General features: G+C 41.3%; 1 protein-coding gene across 1 annotated transcript; it reads left to right on the top strand.

Annotated features, from left to right (window-relative positions):
- Positions 1-452: 452 nt before the first annotated feature.
- On the top strand, positions 453-12,891 carry cfap263 (cilia and flagella associated protein 263; the record flags this gene model as incomplete). Its single annotated transcript, XM_080737092.1, has 9 exons — positions 453-547; positions 2,128-2,260; positions 5,212-5,367; positions 5,708-5,818; positions 6,308-6,430; positions 7,314-7,388; positions 8,586-8,741; positions 9,363-9,452; positions 12,796-12,891. The coding sequence occupies 9 exons, from the start codon at positions 453-455 to the stop codon at positions 12,889-12,891; spliced, it is 1,035 nt and encodes a 344-aa protein (XP_080593218.1).
- Between the last annotated feature and the right edge of the window lie 224 nt (positions 12,892-13,115).

Below are 13,115 nucleotides of genomic sequence, written 5' to 3' on the forward strand. Positions count from 1 at the left end.
GGTTAAACCATGTCTACAAATGATACATTACCCACACTTCAGTCTATATTTTCGGACATTTGAAAATGAGTTTGATAGATACTTTGAAAACTTGTGAAATGTTGAAATTCTGCACAATGAGCGTAGCCTAATTTTGTTTGTGTACTTAAAGTATTTTTTTTATACCAATCTTTATTTTATTTTATTTTATTTGTTTTTACTTTTACTCAAGTAAATGTTGAATTCCGGACTTAGCCTATAGTTGTAACAGAGTACCGGTATTTACATTCATTGCTTTTACTTAGTATTAAGAAAATTAGTGCTTTTTCCAACACTGATAGCCGCACGACACCATGGTGCGCTCTTCATGACGCCTCTACTGCACACTCTGCAGTTCACCAAGAGGACAGGGGCCAGGGGGTGTACCTTAGCATTACAGTAGCAACCATCAGTGTATACCTTAGCAACCAACCATGATGGAGGACGACATTGCTGAGATGGGAGAAGGAGTCCAAAACGCCACACAAGAAGAGAAAAAACGTCTTTATGAACGCGTCGAAGAGTTAAAGTAAGATCATTAGCTCTCCATAGGCTACAATAGTTAAATGGACAACAAAAGCCGATCACCAAGTTGGCTTTTCGAAAGGCTAACCTCGGCTCTGTAGACGGGACAGAGCCGAGAGAACAGTGGTGGAAAAATTTAGGCTACTCGATTTTCTTAGAAAATATTACTCTATTACTTGAGTAGGCTTGGCTACTTGAGTAAAGTACAAAGGTATTGGCGTAAAATGTAATGTAAAATAAAGTAGCCTAACCAAGTAGTCATTATGCAGAATGTCCCAATTTCATCTAAAAATGTTTTGAAAATGCAGATCTACAGGCTCAAAATTGTAATCATAGCCTAATAATGGTGACAGAGCTTTTAATTTCACTTGTTTATCTGTATCCTGTGTGTGTATGAGTTCTCTCCCCTGATTGGATACTTGTTATAGGCCTACAACCAGCTGTTACTGAACAAGCACTCTATAACATTGGTTTTCAACCAGACGTGGTCCGGGAGGGACCACCAGTAGTCCTTGGGGGAGTTCCTCTAGGCCCCCACTCCCCAGCTAAATGATGGAGAGTTGGTAACCAAATGGACCCTTTACCTTATATATATCTTTAAATCTCGTCAAATGGTCCGTGGCTGAAATGCAGAATAAATAATGGACCTTGACATGAAAAGGGTTGAAAAGCCCATGCTCTGTAATGATTCTTATAGAGATATTTAACACTGATCAGTGAAGCCAACCTCCTGGAGTTCCCCAGGCCATGTACTGTACCTGGGGGGAGAGGGCTTTCTCTGTTGCTTCCCCCTCCCTCTGGAATGCACTACCCAACCTCAAAGACACTCTCACTTCCTTCAAACACCACCTCTACAGCATAGCGTTTCCCTGTTGAGGTCTAGTTAGGATGTCTCCCCAACCAACCCAACCCATGCTTAACATTTTAATCTAGCACAATATGTCTTTATTGTTTTCATTTGTTCTTATTCTTATTAGAATTGTTCCTTCCTTTCCTTTATGTAAAGCAACTTTGGGTACTTAGAAAAGCACTTAGAAATAACACTAACCTATTTCCCCCACCCCCATACTCTACTAAGGGCTTGCTCTCTGGATGGTGGTGTCTCTCTCACTCTCTCAAACATGGGAATAAATAAAAGTGTAAACAGAGCTGCTTTACATTGCAATGGAAGACTATCTTAAACTTTAAAAGTTGTGCATTTTCTGTCAGAAATGTTATACATCTATATGGTTCAGTCAGTTATATTAGAGAGAAAGAGGGAGCGGAAACGTGAACATTTTGGGACTACTATGAGTGGAGACCTGTTTTAAAGTGGGAAAGTAAAAGGTTCAAATACCAGTTTAAAGGCAAGTGGTCTGGATATCTGGTCTGCTATGAGTTGGTACTCATATAGTCTGGTTGGGGCTGTCCTCCAATTGTAGTAGTCATTGGTACACAAAAGATTAGCTTATCTTGAGGATTTGCAATTCGCCTATAATGACATCCTCCAAATATCACCAAGTTGAAAGTGGGCTGAAACAGTAAAATGTTTAAAATAATAGACACTTTCCCACTCATGTTGTATTCCCTTCCCTCCCTTGCAAGGCGCTCCAATGCATTCATCTTGGCAGAGAACGACATTTTTGAGCGCTTCATCAGTCGCCTGGATCCCAAAGACCTGCTTCTCCAGGATGGTGCTGAGACCCTGGGAGGACTGAGGGTTTCTCAGCTGGAGCTGGTACGTACATGCAGAGTGTAACTGGAAGATTAATACATTAATTGAAACTAAAATAAAAACAACAAATTAACAATGTAACTAAATAATAAGAAATATAATCACATTAAAAATGTTGTGTGTTGTTGAATACAGTATTTCAATAGCACAGAGTGGCAGGCATGTGCACACATGTGTGCATGCACATGACGTGACGTCATGAATTTATAGGTTCACCACTTCAAAAATCCATATCACACCACTGGTTGTCTACCTCAAACTTCTTACTTAAAGGGGAAGACCACCCATTTTCAATATTGAATTATGCCATTAATATACCTTAGAGGAGTTGTGTGGAAATAGAAAAAAAGTTCCCCCCCTTCTGTGTTGCCTAGAACTGGAGGATTGATTTTGGGGTTTGTATATAAAGTACAATGTGTGATGTCATCAAGTTGTACTTTACAATACAAACCCCGTCCAGTTCTATAGGCAACACAGAAGAGGGGAACTTTTTTTTCTATTTCCACACAACTCCTCTAAGGTATATTAATGACATAGTTCAATATTGAAAATGGGTGGTCTTCCCCTTTAAGTGAAAGTAGCAATCCCACAAGGTAAAAATTCTCAGTTCCATTTAAAAGCTCTGTATTCACATTGAGTTACATGAGAAATGTGTTGGCTTCAAGATATACCTGTAGGCTACTTAAAATGTCAAAAGTAAACTTACTCATTATGCAGAAGATTACTATTCTTTTTTTCTTCTTCAAAATCTTGCATAAATCGCAGATCTATATGCTATTTTTTAATAGATTAATACACAGGGCTTATTTAGTTAATGTAATTGATAATGATCGAAATAAATTCAGTGGAGTAAAAAGTACAATATTTGAATCTGATATGTAGTGGAGTAGAAAGTATTGAAAGATGGACATACCGGTACTCAAGTAAAGTACGTAAAAGGTAGTAAAAATTGTGCTGAAGTACTGTACTTGAGTAATGTATATATACGTAGATATTTGCCAACAATGGCTCAATCTCATGTTGTCAAACACATGCTGTGTAGCATGTCCACCCTCTAGACTCTAGAGTCTCTAGACCAAGGATTCCCAAACCTTTCAGGCAGCGACCCCCAAAATAATCTGAAGTGGGGACTCCTGACAAGCACTTGGAATTGTAGGAGTTGAGGCATTACATTTGATTTGACTCGGTTCCACAGATAGATATTGTGAAAATAATAGCCGAACTACAAGCTCACAATGACTTGCACTGCGAAGCGTTGTGAGCTTGTAGATCGGCTATTTTCCACAATGTTTATATGTAACATTTGACAATCTGGCCAATTTGTTATTATACATTTCGTAAAAGTCATTAAATTGTAACTTTTTGTAATGTGCAGATATCCTGTATACATTTATACTGTCTGTATGTTGGTTTGTTTACTGTTGAGTAAGAAAAACAATTAAGCTGCTCATTAAGCTAATCATCTGGGGACCCCCCAAAATACCTTGGGGACTTCCATTCTGATATGCATTAAATGGTAAATGGTAAATGGTGCATTTATATAGTGCTTTTATCCAAAGCGCTTTACAGAGATTGTGCATTACATTCAGCCATTCACGCACACATTCATACACCGGTGGCGGAGGAAACCATGCAAGGCACCAACCTGCTCACCGGGAGCAATGTGGGGTTCAGAGTCTTGCCCAAGGACCCTTCGACATTAACTCAGGGGGAGCCCGGATTCGAACTGGGAACCCTTTCGGGAACCCTTCGTGCTCTAATAACGGTTTCTCTACCCCTGAGCTATGCCGCCCCATTAGGCCACAGACCGCCACTGTTTAACTCTGGGATCCCAATGTATGGTGTAAATTAATTAAAGCTTGTCTGTGTGTGTGTGTGTGTGTGTGTGTGTGTGTGTGTGTGTGTGTGTGTGTGTGTGTGTGTGTGTGTGTGTGTGTGTGTGTGTGTGTGTGTCAGAATCGTGGAAGAAAGCAGAGGACTCGGTCCAGCACACCAGATCGCCTGCAGCAGTTGACGATAGAACAGAAATGCAGCGTGGTTCGAAGAGAGCTGGCGGACACACGGTCCGACCTGGAGACACTCAAACACAGATCTGAGAGGACCCTGGAGGATTATAGGGTGATGACACGCACGCATGCACACAAATGCACAGATATATACATGATCTCACACACACACACACACACACACACACACACACACACACACACACACACACACACACACACACACACACACACATTAAGTCTCATCTATGCTTCATCGTACAACAGTGTGGTGTGCCAAAAACAGCCGATCAACTATCGTATTGTATATCTGCTGTTTTCGGCATGTGACACAACGCAGCATTACTTAAAGACAACAGATGTATTTAAATGTTAGAAATTCTAAATGTTGTTGAATACCCCTGCCCTATACCTTTAACCTCTTAAATCCAAGTGACTGGGGTCCCCCAGGGCTCTATTCTAGGCCCACTTGGATACTTGACTTACTACTTATTTCATATGTAGTGAAACTAGACGGTCTACACGCTCACATGCATTGTTTGAACTTTTGAATACTTAACTATTTTTGTCAAATTAATGATGACACTGGGAATGGCAATATTCACTGTCCTATTGTCTTAAAGTGCTATATACTGTATATTACCATTACATTTCATCTTCTACAACATTTCATTTTCTACAACATCTGACTTTGTTAGTATGTTGTACCCATGTCCCACACTTGACTCATTGGCTAAGCTTCTCGGGATGCATAATGAAATTAACTTCATTTATTTTTATTTTTTAAAGCAAGTATTACAGTACTTTACTCGAGCACACATTTGAACAGAGCAACGTTCACTTGTAGTGGAGTAATATTTGACCAGGAGTAATATTTGACAAGGAGTATCTATACTTTGACTCAAGTACTGATAGTACTTTGTCCAACACTGCTTCCATCCCCTGCAGGCCATTCTAGAGGAGGCACAGGTCCGTCTGACAGAGACCAGAAAGGACAAGTATGAGTTTGAACGCGATGCAGCCAAACCTCTGAAGGAGAACAAAGAGGCGATGATGGCAGCTGAGAAGGTCCTCCGCTACCTCTTAGACAAGATGAAGGCCAAGGTTAGTTGTTAGCTAGATTTGTTGAGACATGCCAAAAAGCTCTTGTTTCATACATGAATACCAAACCTTTTTTTTACCATGTGGCTGTCACATTGCAACAGAAAATAGTTCTACATTTATACTTCAGTGCGAATAAGCCATGTTATAGCAATGTGAATAACAATAATCCAAGGTAATTAAACAAGCAACAACTTGCAGACACAAAGGACACACACAAAGGACTACAATGATTTTGTGTTTTATTCTTTTGACGGTTATGTACTGTACAAATAGTGTTCATGTTCATGTACATGCAATTTTGTAAATACACATCTTTAATGGATCAAAACACACAACGCAGGACAACCAGGTGGAGAAGCTTCAGCTGAAGAACCAAGCACTGAGAGCCCAGAGCAGAAAACTGCAGGTGCAGCTCCGCCAGAGGAGAGAGACAGAAGAGGACCTGAACGAGGTACGGACAGGAAGTGACATCACAGCGAGGTCCAAAGGCTCACAACATGAAGGGGACAGAGAGGCGTGATTATGGATCCAACTGGGAAAGATGGATGGAAACGGCATAGAGCGCTCGGTTTCACAGTTATTGTCCACGACACTGCAAGCGGCGCGAAGGCCAGCGGACCTTGGTCCTGCTCTTCGCCCCCGAGCGCCGTAGGCGCGAGTGGCTGCGAAGAGCGATAATTGGGTACCGTGCACCTCGCGCGGTCCAAGTGACTACAACGGAGCGCTCCCTACGTCCGGTTCAGCCAATCACAAGCTTCAAAAATGAGTCCGGGGCGTGGTTATCCATCTTTCCCAGTTGGATCTATAATCACGCGACAGAGAGGGACATACTTTAGGGGGGTTCCCAAAGAGTCCCGAGCTAAATGATTGATAGAGTTTAAGGCTAAAGTGAGGCAAAGTATAAATGCAGCTGTATAATTTGTGTTGTACTTCTATCCAGGCTGAATTCCAGCACCAAAAGATCAGGAACAGTGAACACGTGGGGAGGATTGATGAGAGTAACAAGGAACTGTTACGACTCAAACTGCTGTCTGGAAGCACTCAACAACTCACTTCCAACAAGGTAACTCCACCTTATACTTGCAAAAAAAATGCCAATCTACAAACTCACAAGTTTTGCAGGTTTGCAGACCTGGATATTTGTCATAGGACTAAAGGTCTTTGCACACTGCTGCATTTTTTAGTCCGAATATCGGAGCGAATTTCGGATCACGTAAATAAAAAAATCAACCTCACGTTATGTCAATCAAGTTTACACACACCGTTTCGTATTCATTTTCAGACAAGGATTGATTTTTTTTCAGATTTTCGTAACTGTCACCACTGGGTGCCTTGCTCTCTCTCCTTGGCCTGAAAAACGTTTTTTGCAGATTTCGGATTTCTAAAATGCAATGAAAAAACACAGCAGTGTGCAAGCAGCTTTAGTATTAAATTAGGGTAATAATTTGTGAAAAAACATTGAAAAGATGAAATATGGACAGACAAGGTATTGTTTCTATTCATGAACAGTTGTGCTGGTCAGGTTTTTTATAGAGTTTGGTTTAACATTTTACACATCAGCAGGTTCACAGTCTGTCAATGTTTTGTTATTAAGCATAACATGTCGTCTCTGTCGGGTGGAAACCTCATATGTTCAAAACTGTTGCTTTTCAGAGATAAAAGGTCTCTGCCCAACAACAATATATTTTTCCCATTTCCAATTCTTCTCACCTACCCTCTGTAGTACACTGAAAAGGTGTACACTGTCATTCATTTATGTAAATATATATGAAATATCTAAATGCAAGGTTTCTGTTCAACTGTGTGTGTGTGTGTGTGTGTGTGTGTGTGTGTGTGTGTGTGTGTGTGTGTGTGTGTGTGTGTGTGTGTGTGTGTGTGTGTGTGTGTGGGCGGGCGTGTGTGTGTGAAAGCAAAAGAAGCTGCACAGCGTAACGTGTGAATCACAGCAGCTGAGTAATGACATCGCCAACAGGAATGATCTGCTGTTGAAGATTGAGGCGGAGACCGCCCAGGTCCAAGAGGTCTGACACACACACACACACACACACACACACACACACACACACACACACACACACACACACTGAAACCCCTACATACCTTACTTGTTGACCTCTATGCTGGGCCAAAAATAGCAGATCTACAAGCTCACAATGCATCACAATGAAGTTTATTTTTAAGTTATTTTTCTAACTATGTTATAGTTGATTTCTACTACAAAGCGTGAGGGTGATGAAGATCACCTCAATGTCAGTGCCTATAATCACCCTGTCACTGTTAATTTCTCAATAATGACCTGCTTCCCATTGATTATCCCTTGCATAATTATTGATCATTTACTAAGCCCTACTTTATATTAAAATAATAACAGAAGTTCACAGCGCGTCACATTGTGTGCGTTGCAAGCTTGTACATCTGCTATTTTATGCTTATAAACCTGGATAGTTCGAGCAGTGCGATTACATACAAAGTGAATGCAAAGACAAGACAATCGCCTGTTCGCGGTGCGAACCATCCGAACGGGGCTGCACGAACGGTCGCTTCGGTATCTTTGCCCCAGTTGGAATAATCCAAGTGAAGCGACCTTCGCTTCCCCCCAATTCCACCCATCGCGTCCTGACAGCCAATCAGCATTGATGTTGTCCGGAGACATGGAAATGTTTTGGGTGTTTGGTTTTGGGACTCCCTTTTCTCCAGGTGTTTTACCTTGATTCTGACGTGACATGTTTTTTTTCTAAAGTGAAGCAATTGAAGCGACTAGAAAAAAGAAGCCGCTTTAGAAATACACGTTTCCACACGTGTTAACGATTCCTCCCCGTGCCGCGGCCCCATTAACACATTCACAGACATGTTAACTGGTTACCATGGTAACCGTTAGCCCCTGTGCTGCCGCGGCTGGGAGTGAATCTATATTGGTTATGGCAAAACTATGGCAGTTTAAGTTTAAATAATTTGATCGAGTACTGATAATCTAAACCCGCAAAGTAAGTACCTAGTAAAGCGGTCAAATAAAAGTACATCCTCCTCTGAGATGTAGTGGAGTACAAGTATAGAGTTTTAGAAAATGTATCAAATGAAATACTAATGTAAAGTAAAAGTACCCAGAAATTGTACTTAATTACAGTAAATAAACTACTTAGTTGCACCAGTCATAAAGACCACCTCAAACCTTTAACCTTGAACATTGAAACCTCATGTCTGCTGTCCCTCATGGTCAGGAGCTTTCAACAGCAGAGAGGCTGAACCAGAGGTTGTGCAGTCAGCTGGCAGAGTACAGCGTTCCTGGGGTCCTGCAGTACATCCAGGTCAAGGACAAACACACCAAGCTGCAGTGCAGCTTCCGTACCTGGGAGAGGAAGATGGAGCTGGCTGAAGTAAAGCTTTATATGATCAGAACAGACACAGCCTGTCACACTACACGGTTGTACACACATTTGTAAAAAGAGAAAGTAAGGTCTGGAACATTTCCGTAAACCACTAAGGCCTTATACTTGGGCATACGACAAAAAGTGAAAATACACGACCTACGAGCTCCCAATGTGTCACGATGCTGCGCATTGTGAGCTTGTAGATTAACTATGGAGTCCACGTATGGTATCACAACGCCTCAAAGGCCCTAAAAACAATGCTCCAAACAGCCCAAAACAAACTAATTAGGCTTCTGATTAACCTTCCATCTCGGGCTCACCTTACCGCTAATACTTCCAAAAACGTCATGGATGTTCACAATTAAAACACCAGAGGCAGCTCCACAGATCACGTCCAACACAGATTTGGCAAAAAAAGCGGTCAAATTCGTTATTCCGCTAAAATGTGGAACGCCCTATCGAAGGCCTTAAAGGAGTGTAAATCCATACCTTCCTTTAAAACTTTAACTTTTAAATATAACACTTCTAAATATAGACTCATGGGGGACCTTTGTGGAGCAATTGAGTATAATACAGTTTAAAGGGTTTCTGAGGCACATTATAATGATTGATTGTGTTGTTCTGCAGATGACAATGAAGACATCTAGCAAGTCCTGGAATCTTCAGAGGATCTCTGCTGCTGGTGCTGGAACCAAGGCTGACACTTTCCTACCCTCAGTAAACCTTCCAAACATAGTCACAACCACAACCATATCAACCTAGCATGTACATTAATGTGGAAAGAAAACAAAGAAATAGCAGATACACACTCTCACAATGTTGCGCATTGCAACACGTTGTCAGCTTGTAGATCGAATACTTTCTCTTTTTTGGAAAACTTTTGAAACTTCTTTGGAACATTTAGAAAGGTTTGTCATGGAAAGATGTAAACAGACTAAATATTGTTATGTGGTTAAAAATATCTGTCTTTAATATGTTTGTCTGGGGAGGATTACTTATTCTCTTAAAGGGTTTAGATTGTAATTAGAGAAAAGAAAAGTAAAAGAGTATTAAAATGTTTCGTTTGCTGCTTTCTATTGTTTTTGCGATTTTAATATGAAAGTCTACATCCTCAATTGATGATCTCATCATGGTTGTATTGAATATTAAAACTAAAAAGAATAGAAGTGTTTGGGTGCACCCAATATTGCCCTTAAGAAAGCTTTCACACACATTTGAAGATGACGCATCAGAAGCAAAAAACCTACGGTAGACCACTGTCTGCAAATCAGACACATTGCAAGTTGCAACCCCTTCTATTTAAAAATACAAAATGTGACACAAGGTTGGAGGATAGGTTACTTCTGCTTCAAAACTCCCTCACCTTGCTCAAAGTTGTAGCAGTTCGCCAGCGAATGTCCACAAAATTCGACACCAGGGCGACAAAATAACAGCCGCATTTTCACTTCATGAAATTTGTTGCCAAAGTGGAAGCTTGCATTGACGTCGCGTAGCAAAATAGCCCCCAATGTAATAATAATAGTCACCTACTTTCTCCCGAGGGGGAAATTCAGTATTTTCAGCTGTGTAAGGACCTTAAACTGAAGATCATTGACAGGCCTGTATGCTACAGGTATGTACAGGTCAGGATGTGAAGATGATTGACAGGTCTGTCTGGTATGTACAGGATATGAAGATTATAGACCGGAATATAGAGTCACACTTACAGCAGAAATACAATAAGTAAAAGAAGGTTTTTTTTTTTGGGGGGGGGGGGGGGGGGGGGGGGTTGTGGGCACTGGGGCCGTGTCCTCTCCTCCATGTCATCAGTGCCCATACCCTAGGTGGGGTTGGCAAAAGGGCCTTTCTGTGTGGAGTTTGTCCCTGTGTCTCCTAGGGTAGGTACCCCGGTAGGTACCCTCACAAAAAAGCATTGCTCTCCCCAAGTGGCAGATGGTGTAGCGCCAAGGATTACATTAGGCACTGGGTGTAAAATGGGTTGCGCGTGCACGCGCACACACACCTAATCCTAAATAATCTCGATCCTTTTGGTTCTCCACACTGGTTAAAAATGAATTACTGGGCTTACTGGCCAATATGTATTTCATACCTGGGCATGGTGTGTACAGTAGACTACAGTATGTGGGCTGTCTGCATAACAAGCAATCAGAAGTGCTCAATATGTAATTAGAACTCTGATTATCAGTCATGTAAAATTGTCAATAGTACCAGTAGCCTAATCCATTATAGTGGGGACATATTTTCTTTATTTTATAGGGCAAAATGTCTTAACTTCTTAGTTGTCATTGTGCAGAATTTCCCATTTCACAAGTTCAAAATGTATAAAAAATATTTTGAAAATAGCAGCTGTAGTTTTTTTTAACAATAAAATCTACAAAGTAACTATACAAAAGTTTTCAAATAATTGTAGTGGAGTAAAAGTATAGGCCACAATATTTGCCTCTGAGATGTAGAAGAGTAGAAGTAAATTGGAAATACTCAGGTAAAGTACAAATACCTCAAAATAGTTTCCCATTTCACAAGTTCAAAATGTATAAAAAATATTTTGAAAATAGCAACTGTAGTTTTTTTTAACAATAAAATCTACAAAGTAACTATACAAAAGTTTTCAAATAATTGTAGTGGAGTAAAAGTATAGGCCACAATATTTGCCTCTGAGATGTAGAAGAGTAGAAGTAAATTGGAAATACTCAGGTAAAGTACACTGCACAACTGTGTGCGACTGAGATATGCAGGGATGGGTGGGTCATGTTTTTAACTTGCATTTTGTAATGTTCTACCACTATTAAAGACCGTGAATAATTTAAATTAAAAGGTTGGAAAACGGTGTTCTGTGACTGAAGCTTCATTTATGGCAGTGTAGCGACGAAACTAGCAGTAGCAGGATGCGCGGTGAGCTTGTAGATCTGCTATTTTCGGCTTGCTGACCCGGAAGAGGAGGAACGTGATACTGGAAGTTCATTAGGCGTTGTGTTATCCTTTCTTTTCCAGTCAGAGTAGAGCGTAGTAGGCTACATGGTGTGATTTATATGTGATTATGTGGTCTTTTACTAGGCTACTGCATTGCCTCGTATTCATAACAACTCTGGAACCACGATTGGATCATAAATGGCCTCGGGTTTGTAGCAGGAGTAGCCATTTAGTCGAGCAGTTCTTCTGCTAGCTTATAGCCTTGTTAGCTTAGCCTCCTCCGGCTCGGAATGGTCGCGACGCGCGCGGAGTGGAGCTTTAAAACCGGAGGCTCGCAAACCGGAGGGACATTTTATTGGGAGAAAGAAACAATCATCGCCTCAGAGGTAATGTTTTAAATACGTCTTGGTGTGCAGAGAGATGGTGGGGTGCAGAATGATGTATGAATCTGTTCACCACCACGTTTTTGATGTCTGTCTTGTCTAATGTGACGCCTGCCTGGTGTGAAAGAACCTTTTGACTGTATAGGTCATACTAGACACAGATTATGTCATGTTTTTGATTGTTCCTGATATTGCAAACCATGCAATACATCTGTTGTATGGTCTGGTAAAATTCTTAATTATTGACCCTGAACTTAAACACGGTAGAACCGTGTTATTAAGTTACCTATAAGCTGACATTGTCCATCCTCATATGTTGTAGATGTAGAGATTTGATGTATAGTGGTAAGGAGGGGAACAAGTGACCCTACTTGTTCCCCTGGCTGGGGGACCACTGTCAAGCCGGCTATCTTGGACGTAATGTTGATTTGTTGTTACTATATTCTTTCAGACTATCAGTTATTTTTATTTTCATTGCAAGAAAACTGCTGATACAACCAATAATTTAAACGGGTACACGAGTAAATTAGACAACAACGGTATATTTCACCTTATGTTCCAGCAAAGGTTTACTGGACATATTTGTTATTGTTTACTACAGTAGCCAGTAGGTTGTATGTATTTATCAGGTTGCTCAACAGCAGTGTTAAGATCACGACTCCCCCTGCTAGTGCACTGCAGTCGTGTGTATTTGGAGCTGGCCTGGTCGTTTATAGGTTTATTGTATGAGTTGCTTAAACAGTGCGCAATCAGCCTCTCACTCCTAGTCTACAATGACCCAGACAGGGCTGAGGGCTCTGCGCGGCGGGCGCTCTGTGGCGTCCACGCCGTCAGTCCTGACTGCCGCCTACCCGGCCGGCTGAATGCGCTAGTGTAGTTTTACTCTTTTAAAGGAACAATTGGGGGCCCTTAAAAGGGCCGTTTAGTGGATCACTGCAGTGACAGACTGAGCAGAAGCTTGGTTATGTCATGCATCTGAGTTCTCTGACGGTTGGATCTCTCCCGGCTGCCTCTCCCTCTACGCCTCCTCTTCTTCCTCTGGCTCTGGGAGCTGCAGGAGTCAGCGGAGTTGGAGATGGTGATGGAC

This window comes from Nannobrachium achirus (assembly GCF_963921795.1).
Source record: "Nannobrachium achirus genome assembly, chromosome: 11".
In the NCBI taxonomy this organism is placed as follows: domain Eukaryota; kingdom Metazoa; phylum Chordata; class Actinopteri; order Myctophiformes; family Myctophidae; genus Nannobrachium; species Nannobrachium achirus.